This window comes from Phalacrocorax aristotelis, chromosome Z, assembly GCF_949628215.1.
Source record: "Phalacrocorax aristotelis chromosome Z, bGulAri2.1, whole genome shotgun sequence".
Taxonomy (NCBI): domain Eukaryota; kingdom Metazoa; phylum Chordata; class Aves; order Suliformes; family Phalacrocoracidae; genus Phalacrocorax; species Phalacrocorax aristotelis.
In genome coordinates this window covers 31,512,603-31,538,222 of record NC_134311.1, presented here as the reverse complement: position 1 = coordinate 31,538,222, position 25,620 = coordinate 31,512,603, and the positions used below count along the sequence as shown (strand labels likewise).

At 37.7% G+C, this 25,620-nt stretch overlaps 1 protein-coding gene across 1 annotated transcript in view; it reads right to left on the bottom strand.

The window, feature by feature from the left end:
* Positions 1-22,881, bottom strand: part of LOC142050384 (long-chain fatty acid transport protein 6-like) — a 42,275-nt gene extending 19,394 nt beyond the window's left edge. Inside the window, exons 1-4 of the mRNA XM_075079018.1 lie at positions 22,216-22,881; positions 13,454-13,660; positions 11,065-11,223; positions 9,897-10,021 (exon numbers count right to left, since the gene is read on the bottom strand). Coding sequence (XP_074935119.1) covers positions 9,897-10,021; positions 11,065-11,223; positions 13,454-13,660; positions 22,216-22,729 — 1,005 coding nt within the window. The 5' untranslated portion in view covers positions 22,730-22,881. The remainder of the gene's footprint in view (positions 1-9,896; positions 10,022-11,064; positions 11,224-13,453; positions 13,661-22,215) is intronic.
* Positions 22,882-25,620: the final 2,739 nt, after the last annotated feature.

Genomic DNA, 25,620 nt, shown 5'->3' with positions numbered 1-25,620 from the left:
CTCTTTATATACATATGCACATATATGCATATATTGACACTATTTATATGTGAGTGTGTCTGTGTATATATATACACACATATCCACATATATATACTAAAGAAAGCAGATACTCCCTATTTTCTGATCGTCTTTTTTAGTTTCCTTTTCTGCTCCCAACTCTAATCCAGTATGCATCAGGTATGTCTTTATAGTTAGAATCCATTTTAGCACCTTTATTCTGGCATAAAAGCACAGCACTTTATTTCTGTGAAGAGATCTGGTCAGCTGACTGAAACAGGAATCTTTAAGTATTTGGGATGCTAAAAACAGTGAAGTTTCTACTGAGTACATAGACAGGAGTGTTCCTCAGAGGCTTATGTCTTGGCCAAATTCAATTTTTCAGGAGGATTGTGAATTCCCACTTCTGTAACAAAAACTGCAAACACAGTGAAATCTTAAGTCCCTCCTCTAAATCACAAAGATCGACCAACTTTTTTTCTGCCCTCTTCAAAACCAGTAACTCATAGAAAGAACAAAAATTCCTTCAGAGTCTTTCTTCTGGAAATTAAGTCCTCTTGCTGGAATGATTCAGCAAGGAATTCACCTGTTTAGCTAGATGCAGATAACTCTTGGCCCATTACAATCTGAGGCATTATCCTGCTATTTTACCTGAAACTACATCACTCACCAGCCTCCCTCAATCACCAACCATTCTGTTTTCACAACAATCCAATTCTTCCCTTTGCCCTTCTCCTCACCTACCTTACTTTAGATGCAAAAGTAATTTCTAAACACACAAGCACATACTTCACTGACTTCATGCTAAATCATTGTTAACAAGTGCTGCATTGCCCAGTACAATGCAACTGACCATGGAACAGTGTCTAAAAATTGCCCCTAGATGTAATTTTAAGAGTGGTTTGTTTTTTCAACTTCAGATGTAATACCACAATGCAACAGTGTAGATGTTAGTATGTCTGAAATAGTAAGGTCTGTTATATTACACATTCAAAATCATTATATTCTCAACGAACAATGAAAGTATTCATTTTTTTTAAGAGAAAGTGTTTCATTGCTACTTAGAACTTTGTCAGGAAAGCTTTTAACTCTTTTTTTCCCCCAGAAAATTGTCCACCGTCTTTAGAATATTCCAGTCAGCTCAACTTAAAACGTTTCAAAGTGCATTTTCCTTACAGTATCATTGCTAAACTGAAATTAATATGTCAGTAACTGAACTGGAGTTACCCCTTGCTGACGCCATGGAATTATCCAAACATGCTGCCTCTGCTAAGATAGGAAATATAGCACAAGAGATTCTTTCACAGAAATCCTTTGTTCCACAATGAACAGAAGGGACAAATATGTGCGTATACGTACACATGGTAATTAAGTGGGTCATTCATCAGGCTAGGAGCATTCAAAATCTCTAGAGACCAAGTTAACAAGTAGGTGAGTTTGCTTCTATTACTTATACATTAAGAAAAATAAAAGCTTTGATGGCTGTTTGCTGAAAAGACACAAACTAGGATGAACAAGAAAACAATGGCCTACAAGGATTATGGTGTTTTGTTTTTTTTTTTCCAAAAGGACAAATGCAGCATCATTTTTAAGTTCAGTTACTTCGATACCTTCAATTCCTCATGTTATTTTGTCTGGTCAGTATTACCACAGCACATCATTATTTCTCTAGTGGAAAAGACTCAGAGTAAACCTGACAGGTTTTCTACTGTGCTTGCAATGTTAGCACCTATCAACAATACAATGTATGACTATCTCACTTCTGGAAGTATTCTCTTAAGGCTTTCAGACCTTTTCCAAAAATACAAAGAAAGCATATGATGTCATCAAGAACTGACTGCAGAAAGCAAATTTCCTTAAAAGAGAGGGCAGTAATTCACTTCTTTACAAGTAAGGTAAATTTTCTGTTAGACTGTCTCCATCACTGTTGTACCCGTCTGTTGAAACAAGACGCCCTGAAGAGTACTGCAGGGCTTTCTGGGGAAATGGCACCAATACTGTCGTGCATTTAACAGTCTTTCAACTGTTAGAATAAAAACTATATGTAATTTAATCTCCCAACAGGTTTAATAAGTATGAAGAGAATTATTATAATGAGGCAAACTTTAAACAGTGATAATTCACAGTAGTTTTACATGTCAGTAAATTCATATAGCTATGTTTTACATATTTTTACCTAAACTTTTGTATAATATTACATTAACTCATGTTAGCTTTATGTATAACTAACTTTCCATTGAAAGTGAACCACAGTAAATAAAATGGAGTTAGCCATTTTAACATCTTTTTCATTAATTGATCTATATATTCATCATCTGTATTACTGTCCAGATAACCAACTCTAGGGCAGGCATGTAGGTATCCATGGGCACTGAGGCTGAAAACTTACACAATAAGTAAGACAAAGGAAGGAAAAGGGATCTTAATTCCAACAAATTCTAGAAACCTGGCAGAGCGATGCACACTTAGGGTGTCCTAACGCTTGAAAATCAAAATAAATTAAATAGGAGGGAATTTATGCTTTAAGCAGGCTACAGCACCAAGCAGTCATGCCTCGAATTTCTGCCATATTCAGATGGCATTTTATCACCTAGCTTCCCTTTGGTGTACAGTAGATAGAATTATAAGAGTAGAAGCAATTCCAAGGAGTCATCTATTACATATCTCTTCTGGGAGATAAGCTCTGATGTCCCTGTGCCATTCTTGACAGCTGAACAAGCAGTGGCACATCAGCCAGCTACTGTGCAACAGTTGTTATGCAGCAATTGTCTGCAGGCGTATTCTTAGCCTGCTGCAACAGCATAGCACCTAGTTAATAGTTCCTTCACTAATAACTGTATTTCCTTACAATATCTCATTTATGAAGGACTTAGTGCCTTGCCCTAGTCAACTGTCAGAAATAAATACAAACTATGTGTGTCCTGTGATAATATGCTCATGCTTTGTGTTTCTGAATGTGATTAATAGTTCTATACAGATAATGAGGAACACAGATTTTAGAGTAACAGAATGTTAGAACATCTTTCCAAGGTTTTGAAAAATGTCTATTTATTTTCCTGCACTTCTTACAGAGTGATTCTGAAATAAGATGGGAATTTGGTCAATATCCACTTATTTCCAACAGTAAAGGTGAAAACTTGTTTTTTAAATGACTTTTCGAAGCACTAGTAAGCAAGAACTGTTCTTATCTTACCCCTGGACTTCTCTTCAGTTCATTCTGCTAAGATCTCTGAATTGTACACCAAATATCTGCATACATCATAGATCAGTGTCTGACATATTATATCTCAATTTTGAGAGCTTGTTTCATTTGTAGAGCAATTAATTGACAAGTCAAGATCTGCCTTATTACACTAAATACCACATACCTGAGATTTTTCATCTGCCAGTCTTTTCTCCTTAAGTGTTCTGCGTAAACTATGTGGACTATCTACATGATTAAGTTGTTGATAAAAGAAATGCCTTTTAAAGTGCCATCAACAGTTTATTAATTAGTGTGGCAAGGATTCATTATGGTAGCTATGTGAAAATGTACTTAGCAGTTGCTTTAAAAGAATACAAGAAAACAGATTCCTTGTCATATTTTTACCATTTCTGCAGCAGGAAATGCCAAATGGAGAGAAGCAAAGGCAACTTCAAGCAAAGGAGGCATGAAATGTTTCCTGTATTACGGCCCTGATGAAACTAAAACCAATGTCAGGGCCTGAGAAATGTAAAACTCTGTTAAATATAAAATATGATGGACAGAGCACACAGAATTTACATTCATGTATTTACAAGGAATGTGCGTAACCACACATTCACCAGTTCTCTATTGTCATATTAGCCCTGAAAAAGGGGCATCAGGTAGTTAGTAGAGAGACTCTAAGATAACATATATTCTTCTGCCATTATAATGGCACATGTAATAAATTCTTCAAGATACATGCTTACATTCACTTTTCAGTAATGCCTAATTATAAATTGCAACTAGATTTTTTTTTTTTAGCAAAATATATACCCAAATTTAAAAATACAAGTAAAAGAAAACAGGAAGGGTACTTAAGAGATGCACCATAACAAAGGACCAGGAGTTCTAGAAACAGGACACATCCTTCCAGTTCAGGAACTCAATGTTTGCTATTTAGTATAGCTCACTCTCACCATGCTTTCATTAATCAATCTCCTGATAATCTAATAGAATTAGATTCTAATAGGAGTCTTCTTCCTTTAGCTCTTCTAATAGGAAATGTTTTCTTTAGCTGTACTTCTATTTCCTTCAGAAAATATCTACCAACAACAACAAAAAAGTCACTTTCATCTGTGTGCCACCAAGTAATACGAAGTAGATCATTGTATTTTTGGTGATTGCCCCAGGAGCCCACAAGTCAAAACAAATCACACAAAAACTTTCCAAGGGTCAATTCAGAGAATTAAAGCATGCACAGATTATTTCTTGCGCTCTATATTGCACACAGTATTCTGTACGCAGTATGAAATTTCCCTTTATAAAAGTATGATTGTGATTTCTAGGCTTCACTATCAGACATTTTCTGCATGACTCCACTAGCTTAACCCAAAAACTGAGTATCTAGGAAAAGAAGCTGGAAGGAAGGAAACTGGTTAAGTTATACAACCTCTTAAAGACTCAGTAAAGCCTTGAGCCACCACACTAGAACCATTAGCTGACATTGCAACTAGCCTTCAGTGTTGTTTTGGGTATGCAAAACCTATGCTTCCAAAGGGCAAAGAAACTCTATGAACATTACAGAAGACTTTTTCAGGAAGAAAACCTGAAAACCTTTACCGTTATTAGTGGAAAGAATGAGAAAACAGACACAGAATCATTGTGTGGATGGAGTCCAAAAGAGGTATGTCAATACATTTAACTATCAGAAGGCAGCAGTCAAAATGGAGAGGATTATAATCTGCTTTTAAACCCACTTTTTAAAAATAATACTGTTTTTGTTGTCATGGCAGTTTACAGCACAGATAAAATATTTCGTAATATTCAGTATATTTTTATTAGATCAACTGATACAGTGTGGAAGGAAAAAATACAAGCTTCCAAATAGGTCCACTTCTAAGCTTCATTTCAGATGTACTAAATATATTCTTAGTCTAAAAATTCTATTTTCTCTGACTGCATGTACAAACAGTGTTCAATTCTCCTTTTAGGCACTGTAAATACTACAGTAAATCAGTAACAACTCGCATTAAGAATGATGTCTGCTTATGACATATACAAGTGGTTGCAGATTTTTTTTTAAAAAAAACACAGGTTACTAGAAGAATACATAAATTGCAGAACTCCCCCCAGTAAATAAAATTGTAATGACATACAGAGATCATTCAGAGACTTTAAATGAAAGGTACAGATATGGCTGTCTGTAACTGTGACACTTTACTGGTTTGGGGTATTTAATAAAATGTTTATGCTGAAAACCTTCAAAGGGCTTGACAAATTTCCACTCCACATTTTAATAAGAACACTTTCCAGTACTGAATATAAATTGAGCTAAACTTTAACAGGGAACAAAATGTGGTGTCAAGTAAAACCTGCCTTGTAGAGATGTGCCTGCTGACTCATTTTTCCCTCCTTACCTGGCTACCAAATTGCCTTCCTTTAAAGAAACCTGTTTCTAGGTAGGAAAGAGTGCTATCCAACATATATAAACCCCACTCTTACACCCCTCCCCACAACACTTGAGTCAACAGCAGGGAATTACGTGTTCATTCTCATCGCTTATCCCAGCAGCATTGGCTTCCTTGTCCTCTCCTTCTAAATTACTATTGTTATAACACAGAAAAATTTTAATAAAATAAATCCTGAAGTGTCTTTTCTAAAGTCACTTCAGAGAGCTTAATCCCATCCAAAGAAATGTTGGTCAAACTGGATCTAGCAGAGAGATCAGCTTGCTTCATCTTAACAAAGTCTGAAAGCTGATATAAATGGTCTTATACACTTGAGGCAACCCCAAGGAAACAGGAAATGTTGCTGATGGCCAAAGGGTAACATTGGCTGAATACCAAATGGACATAAAACACAATAGATATTGAAAGAAAATTTCTAAGCAATTATATAATTAATTGCAGAATAGACTTTGAATACAAGTGAACTCTGGTTTAATAGAGAGGTAACTAAATTCATGCAAGGTATCATAAATCATACAATAAATGTCATAATACATGACAGCTTATAAGAGTAGAAGAGAGAACCTAATGATCAAGAAAACTGCTTTCTAGCCTCTGTTTGTAAACCATTTCAGGATTCAGATCTCCTTTACAGAAAGCAGGAATGAGATGCTACCATTCATATCTTTCCAAAAGCTTCAGGACACAATGTATTATTTAAACAGCTCATTGCTTCAAATTTGAAATAAATCTGTAAGTGCATTAGGAAGATTTTGTATATACTTTAAATGTTAAATTTTAAGTGTGTTACAACCCTCTAAGGAAAATATATCCACAAATTAGTAGAGAAGTAGTTCCAAGCCCTTTGTTTAGAGAACAAATAGGGAACTATGCTATGCCCTACTTCTGAAATTTTGTAGATCACTGTTAACAGAGACTTTGAGCAATGTCAGCTAGCAAGACCAAATTATTAATTAGCAGGATATTCTCTTTCACTGGAGTAATCATGTTAATATCTTAGAGCAGGATCCATTTTGTAGCTACTGATGGATATGAGCCATCAGTGCTGGCGCTTGTACTTTCACTATGATCAAAAGACTGCAGAAAAAGAGCTTGGAATACAGCAGGCATGAGGATTACTCACTTATTTAGGAGCCCAGCAAAATCTATGAACGTCTCAGAATATAAGGTCTTTGTACTTGTACTTAAGGAAAAAAGACAACTTCCTTCTCTAGCAAATGTTTTTTCCAGACCACAGGTTACTAAACCAAACTGGATGGAGAGCAGGTTTCAAAAAATTCTACTGCAAAAGAGTCTTTAAGAGCTGTTGCAGATGTGAGTAGGAGGCAGAAAGATCAAACAAGACAAAACTAATAAGGAAAGCTAAGCCAAGAGTCTATGCTACCACAGAGACTTGCCAATGGTTCTGTCCAAAATCTATGAAATAAGAGGCCACACTGTGGCCTCCAACTATTAGAAATACACCATTTATCTCAAGTTTATGTTAAAGAAACAAACGAAGCACTTAAGATAATTGCTATGGTTTTAATCTATGTTCATTAGAAGGGCTTTAGAGTACTCTAACCTTGAGAACATTGCCCACATATCTTCACAGTGCTTTAAAACTTCTGTTAGCCATATCTTTCTCAAGCTGCCAGTATATAGGGTACTTCTAAGTTAATGAAATTTAGGAGAGAGATAACAACTTGGCAAATTATTTCACTTGCTTGAAAAATAATAATGGATTGCAAAACATATTTAAATTCCTTCCACTTATTTGTGTGAACATGTTTCTCTTCCAGTTTCAACATGACAAACACGTACTGTTTTTCTTCAAGTACCTAGCTGTCAAACTGATTGTTTTATAATTTTAAGTTTTCTTGATAGGGTACATTAGGTTTCTCTTTAGCCTGCTAGCAAAAAAAAAAAAACAAAACTCAAAAAACAACCGACACCAAAACAGAACAAAAACCCCCCTGTAGCCTCACAGAGTTTAGACATGCCAGCTCCTAGAAGGTATGCACAGAAATTAATAAACAGAAAAGTTATATAGCTAATGAATAGTTAATGACTGTATAAAAATACTACATGTAAGTTAATTATGGTATAAATAATTTTATTGGCAAAATTTAAAACTCCTTTAAATTTATGATGGCTTTGTAAGGATTTAAAAATGAGTTTGTTTTTGAAAATTAAGTCTATTAATCTATCATTCTTGCTTTAAGATACTGAAGAAAATAAAATGGGTAAAACAAAATGCCATGCTCTAACTGAACAGTTAAATGACAGAAAAGCAGAACAACTGATATCTGAGGCTGCAAACAGAGCAAAAGCTGGGAAGTGTTAGAGAGAAGGGAGATAACTGGGGAAACCATGTTAGCCTACAATGAAGAAAAATCACAATTTATAAAAGCTAGGTCCTTCATATGTTTTCATCTTCCTTATGGTCTTTAACTTGATTTCACATTATCCTGTACCTTTTTGTTTATCTTATTATAAAGTTAAAAACAAAACAAATAAAAAGTTAAAAACACCCAACACACAAAAAAAGAAACAGAGATAAACATATCACTGTTGTGATTTCATGTCACAGCCATGGTGGTCACTGGGACATCAGCCATGCCCTCTTTAAGTCAAGAACATTTTCTTTGCTGAGGCATGCATAGATAGTGCTGTAGGACCCACCACTACATTACTTAAACAAACTTCTGAAAATTTTCAGGGGAAAAAAAATCCAACGTCTTATGAACACTGACCTTTTCCATTCTTTGGTCAGCAACTTGAGATATTAATGAAAATTGTTATTCTGCTCGAAACAAGACTGATTTGCATTCTCTTTGAATTATTAGAACACTGCTTAAGGACGAGGTTATTTTGGAAAATCATAAAATGAGGAATTGGATTAGAAAAGAATTTTCAGATTAATTAATTTGGATTATTGGCACCATTTCTTAAGAGATTACTCATTTCAATGAAATTAATTGACAAGGAAATAAACCCCTGATTTTTTTTTTTTTTTAAATCACAAAATTAAATTGTTGGGATAATGTTCAAAGAGATAACAGTTGCATTGTGTTCAACTTTGTACACTTCCACAAATCTCTTTATATTGTTCTAAACATTTTGTTAAATTAAATGAGGATACAGTTGTTTTTCCTTAATGTTGTTCAGGTACTTGGAAGCTGTTACTTGTCTTTGCTTAGTATTCAAAATAAAAGCTGTTTGTGGACATAAGTAACTGTAAAGTTATTCATTACAATGCTTAACCGGGTAAGATAATGTGTGATGGAACATTTAGGATTTATTTTGGAACACACAGGACAACCTGCAGTCATAAATGGATGGAAGTTGCCAGCATTATAAATGTTTGTTTCGTATTCATTTTGACACATTTAACAAAAGCATTTGAGGATAGAAAATCAGTTTGGTTTGCTGTGCAACAGGTTATATCCATTAGTCTATATTGTTCTATACATCTTGAATTAATTCTAATGAATTTTAGACATTTAGCTTAGCCTAAACATCTTGGAGTCTCTCTGTTGTCATTGTGTAGATACAGAAGCATACCACAAAATAGCTAGATAGAGAGTTAATTCATTAACCTGAGTCAGCCACACTTGGTAATTACAACAGGTTCAGCATACTTTGTACTTGATACCGTGTAAATAGACCATCACACCACTGACTGCCAAGGGAAAATAAGTATTTTCAAGTTAGGGCTAACACATTTCCAGAGAGGAATGCCACTTTGACAAAACTAGCTTTGTTCTCTGGAAGAGCTTTCTAATTGGAACAAGAGGCATTATTCCTTTGAGCTGCTAACCTAGAACAAAACCCTTCCTAATTTTAAAATATAGTTTAGATGGTCTCAAAATAAGCACATAGCACAAGCCAAAACAGGGCTAAAACATGGCCTACAAAACCTGAGACCTCTGATATGTGACAAGAAACAAAGTTTTGAAAATTGTGAAAAGACACTGAACAGTAATCCTGGTTTGCTGAACTTACCCTGTGAAACTGTAAAACACTTTTTCACCAAATGACACTGAATCAGTGTTCAGTCTCGAACTCTTTTCTTTTAATACTTTAATATCTCCCTGATTCAAGCCATTTGGTTTTTTTACAGTCTACAGATCACCAAATATTTTAAGAACCTCACATAAAAAGAAGGGCAGAGGGACAGGTTCTGTACAGTTTTATTTCCCTTTTAACATGACCACATTAAGAACAACAAATGTACATATCACTTACAGAAAAATAGCCATCATTTTGATTCCACTTACCACTGGCTGGCTGCAAAGGTAACGGCAAAGTTCTCCAATGTACTGGATGACTGTCACATTGTACTTTTTGCAGTCACTCCAAAACTGACTAGCTGAGAATTTTTTTTTTAACACACAAGTTGCACCTTTATGGAAACAGCAGAGAAGGAAATTAAGCATTTTCTTTATATGGAAGCTTAGCTAGCTGTGTTCACTATTTCTGCAAAAAAAGAACATAAGAGGAACTAAGAGCAGCCTTGTTCAGAGAACTATATGGTATTTAAGCTCTCTTATTAGGAGACCAATGTTCAAACCTGATAGACAAAGAAGGGAATGAACCCAGTCTCCTCCTTGGTGAGACAGTAAACTGATAGATAAGAGGTTAAAAGCAAGAAGACAGCTTCTCTTTGTTGGTGTTGTAATACTATTCTAAAGAGTTTAACTGAAAATATCCTGAAAAGTCAGTCTGAACTAGCAAATCATTTGGGTATCACTGAAACTTCATTTTTCAACAAAGAGTTTTAATCAATGCAGATTCAGGCAGAATTAATCCATAATCCAGTTATCTTTCCCTTGCTCTGACTTGTCCTTGATATAGGAAACAGGAAATAGTTGCCATCAAGTTCCAAACAAATATTTTATAAGAGAGTCACTGAGGACATCTATATTATCTCAGTAAAATATTTATTTTATTGTCCATGCCAAAACAGTACACAAATTACATTGAAAAAAGTTATATATCACCTAATGATATATGACAAAGCTGAATGTTCACTATAAATGTTTTTGTCAGTCTTTTTAAAGTTCACCAAAATACATTTTAGTTCTATTCTATCATACAATGCTTTGTGTGTACATACACTAATGCACTACAAACACTGCCAAAATATTATGTATGTCCTTAAATTCCTTTTTACTAAATATAACAGAAAGTAAAAACATTTGTGACTCAAGTGACCATAACTAATTCTTCTTCAGTACCACAAAGATAGCCTGTAAGAGATCCTTCACTATTATGACAACCTCTCATCCCCAAAATACAGAAATATAAAGCTATTCTGAAAAGACTATTAATTTGATTTCAGCAACACATTGGCTTCCCTAATGGCAGTGAACCTAAGTGTGTTTCATGCATTTTTATAACAATTAATCCTCTGTTAGTAACACGATTACATGAAACGAACCCTACCCAACTCAATGCATCCACCGATGCCAAGAAGAGATGCTGCACTGTGATAAAGAGGCAGAGTAATATAAATGATGTCTTCTGCAGTAGCACCAAAAGCCCACAGTCCAACAGCTCCTTTAAGAACTTGCATGTGACTGATGACTGCGGCCTTTGGAAGACCTGGAATGAGAACACAAAACCACGCATAAAGCTTCTCTTAAAGAGAACTCAATATTTTTTTTTCCTGTGTAAGGTCTCTAAAAGCATTAAAAAAATACATTCTTTCTTCAGTAACCAAATTTTCATCCATCTGTTCAGATAGCTGTTAGTAGACAACTGGCTGTTTAATACAGTATTGCATGTTTGTTCTGTACACATAAAGATGCATAAGCCACTCTGTAACCTCATCTGTTAGTTATTTAATCTGATGCCAAGTCAATTCAAATATGTGGAAACATGAAGAAACTCCATGGGTAGCATACTATCAAATTATATAGAGCCAACAAAGGGCCAAAAGCATTTGCAGTATATATGGACTTCCTTTAGCATGAAGAGGCATCACACTAGATCTCTTTCAAGCAAGAGTCATAGTGACTGTAACATAATTAAGAAAGGTATGGGATCTATGTGAAGTAGATCACTTAGTGGGTGCTTATCTAAAATGTGCACATCTAAGTCTACCTGTTTGTTTTAGAAGGCTATGAAGACTACGCAGAATTAAAAACAAAATCCAGCAAAAAGTCCACTCCAGTTTGGTTCTACTTAGTGAGTTTCTTCAGGCTCAGCACAGATTTCTGTTGAGCACCAGGAAGACTCACATGCAAGAGCTGCTTGGGCCACTACTCTGGTACCCATTATTTTGAGAAGGGGATGTGTTCTTGCTTCATATATGTTCTCACATATGCACACAAATTGCAGACCGAGTCCTGATGATGAACGGTGAAAACTGTTCATCATCAAATTTCAAAAAATTTGATGGTTCAGAAAGTTTTCTCACCTATTCTAGCAAAGCTACCATTCATTTGAAGACTTAACTAGAGCTGTTAAATGGAAGTGTCATCTATGGGGATTCTAGCTACACTTCAAAGCTATTACAAAACCCAACACGCTAAAGAGAAAAGGTAATAAGCCTATGTTGCCAATTAAACACATATAGCAAGAAGTGCTCTACAGAGTCTTGAGTTTTTTCCTTCTGTCTCTACAGACAGCTGACTACAGACTGTGCAAGACACTTCTTTCTTTTAACAAAGTTTACCAGTCATTGATTTTAGGAGCAAAATTGTGCTCCTGCTTTATCAGAAAGTGAGAAAATGTTCATTTACTTTAGATTAGAATTATTTATTCCATACTCTTCAGACTAAACAAACCTCATTCTTTTAGTTATGTGGTACATAAAAGAAATCCAACGTAAATGAAGGTAGTACATATAAGCATTCAAAAATTATTTAAATTCTACGTAACTAAAATTTTAAGCTTCACACAGATATTCTGAATGTAATTACAAGAACTAAATCCTCCTACCTGGACAATTCTATAATATTTTTCAGCTAAAACTCCTTACTCCAGCAAGCTCAGCTATATTTGTATTAGCAGTATTACAAACATACCTGACCTCTTGACAATATCTATACCTTCCTAATTTTTTTATTCTAGACTGACATTTTTATTTCCTAATTTTCCCACAGAACCCAAAGCAAATAAATTAAATAATTTTTATATGAGGGAACAAAGTCATAAAACACATGGTCATTTTAAATCTTCTTGTGACTAAAACTGTTGTGTTCAGCTGAATGAGAATGCCAATCTCCTTATCTTAACAACATCATGCTGCTTTCCATGTCAGTGATCAGTTTTTTTAAAGTCTTAGCTTCTTAGCTGCTGGAGCACTGGTAATAAATTCAGCCATCTGTTTTTAAACTAAAAGGCTAGTAACTTAATCCTATTTTCTGTCTCTACAGTGACCTGTATAGAACATGACTTAATGAAGAAAAACCAAATGCCTGTTTGCTTGTTTGAAGATTGTTTTTTAAAGCTCTAGATTCAAGGTTAGCTAATATAGCTACGCAGTAGTATGCAATCACAAAACAATATTTATTATCATTGTAAACCCACCAAAAAAGCAAAACGTTTTATTAACACCTTAGCTGTGACGTAATCAGCAGTAGAGCGCCTCATAATATTTGCACAATGTGGCAGGACAAAAAAGAAAAGAAGGCCATAAACCACTGAATATGAACAATATTGACATTTGAATATTGACAAGAAACATGCTCATTTTCTACCATAATGCTTCTGGAGAAGAAATATGATATTATACCTCAAAAAGATGAACCAAAGGATTAGAGTTTTGGAAAATCAAGTTTCTAGATGAAAGCTGAAGGAAAATATAGGCTTTTTAGCAGACCTGTACCTGTTGTTCCTGAAGTAAATATATATAAAACAGATGACTTGAGGTTGTCGGCAGAGCGTCGATTAACTGGAACAGGGTCTTCAGATGCAGCCTCTATTTTGTCTAAAAGGGTATGCACACTTGGAAAACAGGAGTCTTTGGTCATTATCCAAACACTAACATCTTTGTGGAGGTTAGGAAGAATTTCTTCCAGTGTCACAAGCAAATCTGAAAAATTAAAATAATGTTACTTCTATTATGCCTTCACAAAACGAGCAAATAAAGTATTTTTCCTCTGAAGGTTTTACTTTTTATAATAGAAAGAAGAATGAAAGTCACCTCTTTGGACATAAATAAATCAATAAAATAATGATGAACTAGAATGAAAATTCTCTGAAAACAGGATATAATATGGTAAAAATACTGCTGACCTCACAAGGTCTAATTGTCATCTAGCCCCTGAGGCAAAATGGCAAGTCTTAATTACTATCTCCTGCTTCTTACCTCAATTTTGTCATTGCTAAGGCCAGACTGAAATAGTTCAGCTTTAACTTCAAATAAATTGTGAAGAAATCTCCTTAAGATGCAAGGCAAATATGTACATAGCTGGTAATTACAGTGGATGTTTCCCTGGATGCCCTCAACAGCAATCTCTCATCTAGCAGTATTTTTTCCTAAAGCACAGAAGTTACTAATTTTAAAACAAACATACAAACAAAAAGCTATATCACGTATGTAGGTACCTGAATTTCACAGAACAAAAATATGATATAGGCCCGTGGCTTATTCAGACACTGCCAAAGAACCATGTGGCTATTTATGTAGTGCTTTGGGTGTTTTACATACCTTAATGAATCTGACAATTTTGTTTTCTTATAATCACATGTTAATTCACTGAAAGCCATTCCTTCTATTAGCTTTTACCTGAATATAAATACAACTAACTTTTTATAAAATAGAAAAGAAAAAATAGAGAGGCTTTAAGTAATCCTTAAGTAATACATTTGCTATTTATGTTTATATTTCTGACCATTTTTATAATGTAGCACTTTATCAGAACACTGTACAGGCATTAAAGTACTAATCCAGGAAAATTCTCAGTAGGAACAACACCGCTTTCAACAGAACTATTCATATACTTAAAGACACATTTACACTTAAGTGCCTTGCTGGATCTCAGCCTGTGTAATTAATCTTGCAAATATCCCTGTGGGTATAAATTTATGTTATTATCTCAGTTTTTATAGATTAAAAAACAAAGGAAGTTTACATGATTCACCCAGAACCTCACAATGAGGCATTGCCAGAGCCAGCATTTGAAATCCTGATGTCAACTCAAGCTCATTTCACAAATATTAAATACAATTAATAGAACTGCTGTGCATAAATTTTACAACAAGTAACTGAGGATTTTAAATCTTTCAGAGAACTACTTTCCTTAGACTGCTGTATATATTTTAATGAATGGCATACTAATCTCTATTACTGTAACAGAGATACAACTTATTGTCACCAACTAAACATATGTCTTACAAACCTAAAGCCTACAGAGTACAAGTTCTATATATTTTAGGAATGTTTAGCAAATAGATCTGATGGAATGTGACATGAAAATTGTTGTTCATTGGCATATTAATTGTTTTGCTGCTGTATTACAAATTTAGGGTATATTTTTCAAATAATAAATATAAAAATACAACAGTATTATTTCTAATGAAAAGCAGCTATTAATAAACCAGGTGTAACAGAATAATTATATAGTTATTTCCTTCTAATACTCATTTGCATCTTCCTATTATGCATGCACAGGCAGATACATGTATGTCTCTTAAATATACTAATGATGGTTTGTGTAGGTACAAGTTAGACTGAGAGTCTAGAAAAAGAAACACAGCTGTTAGAAGTGGCTTGAGCTCCATTTCTGTTCTCTGTCATTTTTTACTGGTGCACTGGCTCCAAATACAGTGTCATCAAAGACCTTAAGGATTGTTAGTTGTTAAGGATTTTTGAGAATTTTTTGGCTCCTCCAGCTTCCAATAATCATTTGAACGAGACTCAGTTGTCCACCCTGTGTGGTGTCTTTACCAGATAACAAATGTGAGGTACAAATATTGAGAAAAAATGCCCAATAAAAGTCATCATACAAAATTATCCTGTGTAATGAAACTGTAATTGTAAATGAAATTTCACCTATTCCTTATTTGAAAACTATCCTCTAGCAGAAGGCCTGACAAAAAAAACCGCAATGAGTATCACCCTTTTTAAGTATTGCAGATACCAAAGGGATCACTGCAGCTTTTCCTTATTTTCCAGAGATAAATTAATCCCTTCTTGCATTTCCTTAAATTGTTTTGCTTTTTACATTTTTGGAAGTGGGAAGGGATGACGCTGTATTACCTACCAACTCTTAACTTCTCTGCAGAAGACATTTTTGTTTAGGACTGCATGACATGAAGAAATTAATAAATATTTCTAATTTTCTAGTATTCAGAAGTTCTAGGTAAGATGTGCACCAAGCTACTTGTATATTTGAGTTACATGAGTCTATCAAAAAGAAGACCTAGCCCTTCTTTTTCTTCTTCCCTCTCTTCTTTCCTTCCTTCAAAGGAGGAAAGATGGCAACGATTAATTTCAACTCTACAGACACAATCATTTAAAATTCAAGAATGACAGGAAAGCATGGCTCCCATTTAGTAGCCTGAAACATTTTTACTCTGAATAATTAAGATCAATCTTCAAATTAAACATACACACTGTTCGTTTCTCTAAACACTCCACCATAAAACCTATAGATTTTGTTGTTGCACAAAGGCTTGCTTGGTTTTTTAACTACTATTGAACTACGAATTGATTATACAGTAGAATTTTTTTTTCTGTGCTCACGAATCTAGTACTTGGAATAATATGTGAACAGTTTATAATTACATGTTATCTTGAAAGAAATTTCCAGTTAGACAGCAGAGAACAGCAGAAACAGTGATTTCCTGAATATGAAAGGTTAATTTAAAACAGCTGCATTCAAAGTGCCAGAACTGAAAATTACTTCTGGGACACACAGGAGCATGGGTGTTAGAAGATAACTCTCATATGTACTAACATATTTCCAAAGAATAATCCTGATGATAGTCAACTGATGTTTGTTCCATAAACAATGAACTTCTGTGCCAGATGTTGTGTAGAGCTCATTGGTCTTTACATATCGTCTTGTCCATGTGTCAGGAAAAAACAGCCCTCCTGGAGCAACTATAGTTTGATTATTTCTACAGGTACCTGGTGTCGGTACTTTACTGTATAGGAAAGCAATTATACTAAAGCAATTTAGCTATTTAAGCCTGTGGTTCCTCTCAAGTACCTGTCTGACTTTTACACTATGAAAATATACTCACGTTTTGGTTTATTCATTCTGGAAGAAATGACCGCTTATATAAAGTTTGGCAATGTAGTCAGCAGTTCTGTATGCATTGTTTACATAGTTTTTATATGAATACTCACCATGTGCTAACTGTTTGGCTTCTACTGGGAAAAAAATAGCTGTAACTGGTCAAAACGAATATGCTTTTCCACTTTTTTTGCCTCTTTTTCCCTCTTGCTTTTCAAGCATTTAATTATTCAACAAACAGTTTGTGAAATTGTTACATTAAAATCACATGAATACATAACTCAGTTACATATTTTGAGAAAGCAAGGAAAAGATGTTTTGATTTTGAACTACTGCCCCAGGCTTCAAGTTGCGCAAAAGATTTTTAGTGTTATTTTCTAGCAAAGAAACAATGCAGCCTGTTGGCAAGGGCACAGTCCTTCACTGATGAAAGGAATACATCAGATTATGAGATCAACTTGTACTGAACAGAAAGTTACTCAGAAGAAAAACCGTATGAAATGGTTTTTACATAACTTTGATGTGCACCCTGACTGATACACTCAGTAAGCTACAGCAAGTCCAAACTCTTCCCTACACTGTCTGGCCTCAGAAAATAATTGTTACTTGTACTTGATCCCCGAAGTGACTCCTTACACTCAGCACTTATTAAGTAATAATAACACACATTACAAGTCAGTTGTGGCTTAGTATCATGTTGGTATCTTGAAACGCCACTGAAGGCAGTAAAAGTAGTAAATCAGAACCTGGCTTGGGCATCACAGTTGGCACTGCTTCCCACCCAAAGGCCATTCGGGACAGAGACACAGACTCATTAAAAGCAAGTGATCAAAGAGATATGCTGTCTAACAGAGCAGATAAGAGTGTCTTCTGCATGTCTTCTATGGTTTCCTTGTCCTAAATGTTTAGGTCTAAATAGCTTTCTATTCCAAACAGTTAAGATTATTTTGATAAGATCAATTTTTTTTTTCACTCAGTGACTAATATGAGAGATGATTCTTATATTTGTATATAACAACATATGACCTTAATTCACAAATACCAAAAAAGACTTTGTTTATTCTTTCTCCAGGATGTAGACACACATCTGCCTGAATTTTAGTCCTGCCAGCATCAACCCTGGTTCTGAGCTCAGATGGCGAGTTCTGAATACACTCAGCAGCAGCAGAGTGCTGCTGAGCCTCGGTGCCTCAAGAGTAAAGAATCGTGGCCAGGAAAATGCTATACTTCCACAGCTGGGAGATGTAATTCTGTACAGAATTGTGGAATCATGGAATGGCTGTGGTTGGAAGGGATCTCTGGAGGTCATCTTGGTCCAACACCCCTGATCAAGCAGCCCCAGGTAGAGCAGGCTGTCCACCACATATCCATGTGGGATGTACACTCCCTGAACAGCCTTTGCTATCAGGACTGATGTAAACCAGTCCCATGGAGCTTTGTAATGCAATCCTTTCACAGTTGAATCTTTGCATCACAAATCATGATGGCAATCTGGGATGTCCCAGTAAGAGCTGAACTCTTGAGAGCAGCAACACACTGTAAATGCGTTCACAACTTCCATTTTTACACTTCCGGTGGGTCACTAGATCTTCAGTGTTTTTTAATAGTATTGCTGTTTCACCCGTACTGTCCAAAAGATAAAACATAATCCCTTTTTCAAGACAGACTCCAATGAATAGAAATACTCCCTAGAAAGGACACAGTGCCTTAAAAGGTTCTTCCATTTTAAGCAGTACCTTACTCTTCTATGTAGTTTTTAAAGCAGTAAGGGTGGCATGACCTGGTAACGACTGTAGTGAGGATGAATATCTTTGAACAGGTCAGACTGCTGTTACAGTAAGCTAATGCCGTCAGTCTGATAGAGAGAGGGGCATACAGCTTCTTTCTTTTCTCCTCTACAAGTTCCTCGTTTACTTACATGTTAGTTAACTGCTGTTCTATTAAAAATGAGGTTTTATACTCCAACCTCTGAATCTCTTTCAACAAACATTCCCCAGAATGGGAGTGGTGGTAGACAGTGTTTCTGGGAATGGAAGTGTGAGAACGTTACATAACAAATTAAAGCAAGAGCTAAATTCTCTGGCAACACACCAGACAAATCAAAGTAGGTAAAGCAAAAATTCTCTCTCTGCCACAAAGGCAAGTGGAAATACTGGAAAGGAACACAAAGCCTAAATATTGGCAAATCAGAGAATGTATATTTGCCTTACAGCCTGTAGTTGGATGAGAAAGAAAAAAAACCAAGTTACTAGATTGTGCTAAATTAATTAAAAGAACATTGCTGTCATAGAAAAAAATGAACCTTTTAGAGGTATCCATTTTATATAAGAAACTGACAAAAGAGAGAAAATGTGAAGTCTTTATAACATATCTGAGGCTTAAGAATAAAACATTCAATTGCAGAGAGTTCACAGAATATGGAAGACAAAACCAGATCCCCAAACTTAAGTACTATTGGAAGGCTGCCATCTAAAGTTAGAAAAACCAATCAAAATACCACAGAATTGTCAGACCAGAAGAGAGTGTGTCTGCAAGTGCTGAAGGAAAGACAAGATGATACAAATTGGACCAAGTTACCAAACCACAACATCTGAAAAATATGCAGGCACAAAACAAAACCAAAGAGTAGAAATTCCACAGATGAGAGTGATCCTGCAAGAGGCAGTGTGAAAGACTGTACAAGCCGTGGAACCATAAATAGTAACCAGCCTATTTGGATAGAGGTATCACATTTGTCAAAAATAAAAGCATTCTGGAAAAATGACAAGATGTACCAAAAAAAGCTGCAAGATGCAATCATCCCACACACAGGAAGACCACACCACCATTCTGAGCAGGGAAAATTTAGCAATAAACAATTATCTGTGGGAACTGTTCCAGGTATCAGCAGAAAGTAGAAGGTTCCCTTCAGCACAAATGAAACCTTCATACTAAACGGATCTGCATACAGGTTCCTGATTTAATGTGCCATTACAGACAAGAATTTCAAGAGCAAATTTATTCTTCCTGGGTGCAGGCAATGGTCAGATTGTTAAGGGGATGATTTCTGCTGTGCTGCAGTATATGAACAAGATTGAAGGTCATCAAAATATTAAAAAGATAGTTTTCTAACTGTTATAAGAAATGGAATTCCTAAGTCAAGCCTGGTTTTGTTTGTGGAGGGTTAAAAAGCTCCATATTTTTTAATATTAGAATTGCCACTATCCAGAAATAATACCATTGCATAGTAATGTCTGATTAAAAAAACGAACTTAATTGTCAAATACGATGCCTGATTATGACAGATATTGGACCACATGTTGATTGTTTGCAGTGTAAATATTTTGCAAAAAAAAATATACTATGTTCAAGCTATGCACAACCCTGGGGAAAACGGTGCCACAAGCAAAACACACAAGAAAGTTCCAGTCATGCCTACTGATCCCTTGGAACACACACTAACACTGGACCTCTGAGAATTATTAACCACAATGTTAAATACTGCCCTGCAATTTTTATACACATTAGGGGGAAATTATTAGATATAGTAATTATGTATAATATGTTTTTGTTTCAAGAGTGGTAGGAGTTAGTCCTCCAGTCACGGAACAGTGTGTGAACCTTCAGTTGCAAAACCTAGACTCATTTGGAGAGTCTGCTTTTCCATACGGCGCAGCCAGTGAACAAGCACATAAAAGAACTTCAGCTTCTTTCACAGATACAGGTTAAAAAGGAGCCTCTAACTCCCGAAGAGTACTGTGAAGCCTTGCAGGCTCAAGGGACTAACAATGCAGAAGACTAAATCCCATGAATAAAGTAGGAAGACCAACACATAAAAGGCTACCTCAGAAAATAATATTTTTTATTATCTATCTGCACATAGCTTTTCTTTTGTGAGCAGAGGCAGACTCCTATTGAACAAGTTAGTTCAATATAGTTGCTCTATTAGCTGCTGGTAACAAATTAAGAATGTAGAAACATGGACCCTGTTCCTGCTTTGCAAATGCTTTTTTCATTAGTTAACCTCTCATTTTAATAAAGACTACTCTTAGATACAAGTTTGGATGCAAAGTTCTCCTTCAACACAGTCAATAAGCAAGAATTCCGTGAACGTTAATTCCATTCCTCAATCCATACACTCAAAAGCACGTATTCATGAGAGGGTGTTAAATGAGATTTTTTTAAATTACGTAAATCAGAAGGCAAAATTAAAATCTGTCAGTTCAGAAGCTTTTTTTCATGTGTTTTAGAATTATATTTAAAATGGCTTCTGTTTCATTAGCTTGTTTTAATTACCAAGCATTCTTAAACCAGCATACCATACACAAACAGAATGACAAAATTTATTATGTAAGAATATGCAAGAGAAAAAGCTTAAATACATTTTTGAAAGCACAAATTCGCAGCAGTGGAGAACGGAAGAAAATTCCACGATTTAGGTGTCACGGATGCAAAACCCCACAATCTGTGTAACAGGAATAAGGCAAAAAGTTGTGAAATAGAAATAATGCAGAGTAGACTTGACATAATAATTTCAGAGGGGCGGGACAACATTAATATTTGATATTTTGAAATACCCTCCTCCAACCAAACGTCAAAGTTCTGTGTGATCTTTTAGCATTGCAGGTTCACTTGCACTCGATCATAAATGCTGAGGCAAGTTCAGGTTTTGGACCGGTCTTCAGTTTAGACATCTCAATAACTGAAGCCCGGTTTGAATATACAATGCACAGTACACCTACATCAAGATTTTAAATTTTTTTGAAGCCCTTAATAAAAATGTAATACTTTGGAAACTTACACAACACACACTAGTATCTCCTATTCAAACACAGTAATTTCTACAATCCAATGCCAACAGTAAGTTGGTTATTACAAATCAATCTCCTATGTGCTACACCTGTAAAAAAACCTCTCAGTTTTAGTTCCTGGAAGACTATCATACCTCTGCAAACAGTTGTACAGCAGAGGTTGTACAGTGTGATCTAAGACCTTCTAGTCTGCAGTGGTTTTGATCACTAGAAAGATGGGGAGATAGTACAGGAGGAAAAAGTAAGTATGATTAAAATTGACTATTTAAAAAGGAATGGGAAATTATTCTTAGTAGGTCATTTTAATCTTTTCTGAGACACATTAAGCAACTACTGAAGTGATTAAACACTGTACTTGAGCAGGCTGTACTTAGGTGTTGCAAACGTTCCTGCAATGCATGTTTTTAAGAGAAGGTTAAATGGATGTTCCCAAAGCATGGATGTACTTGATTCTGCCTGAGAGGCTTAAGCTTTATCATCTCTTGAAGCCCTAGGCTTCTTTCATTCTGTGAACATCTGAAAACTCAGGTTTTCAATAAAGGAGCTGGAGAGACATGCACCGGGAAGATGTGACATTAAAAGCTTTAGATATACAAATCAGGCGTGTACTCTACCTGCTCCCACAACCAGTATCTTGGGCTCACAGCTACTGACACAGTGCAGGAGAGACCTGGAGCGGACATTGAAGTTGAGGAAAGCCACCACACAGCCCAGCTTGGCCAGTCCGAACCACACGTGGATGAAGTCTGGCTCGTTGCCCATCAGCAAGGCCACGGTGTCGCCCTTCTTCAGAGCCCCATGGTGTAGGAAGACCTGCGCTATCCTGTTACTCCTCTTGTCCACGTCCTGGTAGGTGTGCACCTTTCCTTCGTAGATGAGGAATGGCTTATGGGGCTGCTTCTCAGCCAGCTGCACAAACTTGTCCAGGACGGTGACAATCCTCCCTTGCAGCCGGTACATCCTCATTCTCAGCCCATACATCAGTACTTTCAGCAGGTATCTCAGGTCAGCCCAGAAGTAGGGGAAGAGTAGTTTCTGGATGAGGTGCAAGGAGACAATCCCGGCAGCAGCGCCCGGTACCCAGGAGGGCAGCATTGGGAGTGGACCAAGGTCAACCCAGCCACTCATTTCCCTACAGCCAGGCAGCTTGACACAACACAGGGAGTCGGGACGCGGGAAGCAGCCAGGCAGGGCGCGGAGTCTGAGGAGAAAGCCGGTAAAGGCTAGGTATTTTCCCGCCCTCTCCTCCTCCGGAGACGTGCGCGGCCGCCTTGGGAAGCCCGGACCAACTCCCGGTCAGTCAGCTGCAGGGCAGGGTGAGCCGAACAGCCGACGGCGACCGCCAGCCGCACACCTCGGCCCCGCCGCCCTCCTCAGCTCCAGCACGGCCGCCGCCCGGAGCCGCACGGTCGCCTCGGCCGCCACCCGCTGCGGCGGGCCCCGCACCTGCGGGACGGGACGCCCCGGCAGGAGAGGCGAGGGCAGGCAGGGGCGGGACGCACGGGGCTGAGGCGGGAGCTCCCCCCCACCGCCTCGCGGGACTCAAGGACAGCACCCGGCTGCTGCTCCCCGAGCCGGTTGCATAAGGCACGATCCGCTGCCTCACCCCACCCCCAGCGGCGGGACCCCGGGAGGTTGGATCCTGGGTAAGGCGGCCGAGCGCAGGAAGCCTCGCCCAGGGGTGGCCCTCGCCGTGGCGGGCGGTGGCAGAGCCAGGGCCGGGGCCCAGGTCCCTGGGAGGGCGGTGGGGCGCGCCCGGGTGGGCAGGGGCTCCCCGCCGTGCCGCTCCCTCCTTACTTGTGGCGGTTCGGCCCCGGGACGTCAGTTACCGGTGCCTGAGGCTCGGCCCGGCGCTGAGGCATCGGGGGGGGGTGGGCACTGATCAGGCCGCTGATGCCCGCCTCCCCCTGAGGCATCGAGGCCACCACAGGGTCGCAGGCTAGCCCGCCGCCCGTGCTCACACACCACCTGGGCCTCAGGAACGGTTTTAGACGGAGGAGACCAGCGTTGCAACCAGCCCAAGTCTGGGAAATACCTTCAGGAGCAGTTCAGTCCACCTGGAAACTGGGGACTGGGCCAGGGCCATGGGTCGGTGTACTGTGTGAATGTCCTCTTCGTGCTGAACGGACACGGCAGGCAAGAAGCAGCCACACCTGGGCATGGTGCTGATCCTGCTGTTGCTGAGGTCTGTCACACCAAGCGCTGATGGCTTCCTGCAATCCAAGGGCACTCACTGCCGTGTCCCTCGGTGAGACGCATAACATGGTGTTCATGTGTTTTAGTGCAGCTGGGTTACGTGGACCCTGAGACGCTGAGGTCATTTTACGAGTGACATGTTTTCTGCCCTCGTGCTGGCCACAGACAGTTTGAATTCATGACTCTAGTGCATCGTGACAAATACAACAGAAGGTACTTACTTATCTTAAAACTGTAGCCTATAGTAAATGCATTTTTTTTTACTGGATATGAATGTGCTTTTGAATAATTCTCTATTTTCTAAAGCTGTAGGACTGTAAGTACTGGTAGTTTACAATATGAACTCCTCTGTCTGCCTGTTGCCAACATCACACCAGAATAATCTAGCCTCTTGTCCTGTTCCACACCCCAGCCTATTGTTTGCCTCATGTACTAGTACTCCAGAGTGTTAGTGCAATCTCTGAAGGACGGTACTTTTCATCCATCCAATTGGATAGATGAATCTTAATTAAAATCTTTTTTCCTCCCCAAAATGGTATGTTTTGATTGTGAGATCTGAAACCTGACAGTGTAACCCTTTTTCCCATTGTCTTCTTCAGATACCAAGCCAGCCTGCTGGGTCATTTGTGTGCTATGGAGTCAGTGAGCGATGTCTTTCTTCTCTGGACAGAGAAGAAATTTATATACCAAAGGATACTTCTTCCAGACTCATCTTGAATTTTATGAATAGCGTGGTAGGAATCCCGTATCTGAAAGGATATGCTAACCTTCTTCTTCAGCCTGTCTAGCACAAGTGTTAGTTGAAACTCTTAACAGAGTAGTAAAGCCTGAACAGTAAAAGCAACTCATCACTCAGTTCTTTCTAGAATCCTCCCTTACTACATCCAGACAGTGTCTCACAATTTTTGCTCTGCAGGTCCTCCAGCCACTACTCATGCTTCCACACTCAGGGCGTAACTGCCCTGACACACCTTTGCTTTTCTAAAACATTTATCTGGTATCCCATTTATCCAGCCTGCATATAGCCCTTTGGCCCTGTCACCTGTCCTGCTAAACCCCCAGCCATTCTCCTTTGCTACTACTCTAGAGCTTCTTTTTATTCCTTTTTTCCCCTTCTTTTCTTTTCTCTCCTGCTCTGACTATCAGTCACTATTTCAGCCTGTAAACCATCCTGTACTCTACAGCTTTTCTTTCTATGGCAGAGGCAGTTTACATATGGCAATTTAAAATCTTATAATATTATAATATTGGAAATACACGTGACAGTTATGGTCATACCTTAAACAAATGGCCTATATATGTCCACACTCCTCCTTAGAAAACTTAGAACTTATTTTGAACCATGGCATTTTTCCTGCAAAGCTTGCTTTGTCTAACTTTGGTGGGTTTCTTAGCCAACCCCGGTCAGCTCAGCAAGAGACTCCTGTCAGCTTTTTCCCCTCTTCCGCCCAAGTCTTCCTCTTTATGTCTAAGGATCTCCTTAGCTTCTTTTAGAGCCTTGTGACAAATGCAAGAAAATTAATATCAATGAAGTGTGAATGGAAATGTTTATGGGTGAGGAAGCAACAGCTGCAAAAGAGCTGAAAGGATCATCTGTAATGAAGAACATGGTTTCTGGGCAGTCACATTGCGGAATGTATAGTTTCTGGCAAGCCCAGGAAGCCTGCACTGATTAAACCACAGCACAAATGACTTATTAAGGGACAAACCTGCCCTCTCACCAGAAGAGGATGACAAAAAGGTTGCAGCATATCACACATGTCATTGCTTTCCTGTTACACAGTAGGTGGTGGGAAAACAAGGAACCTAATAAAGATATGTAA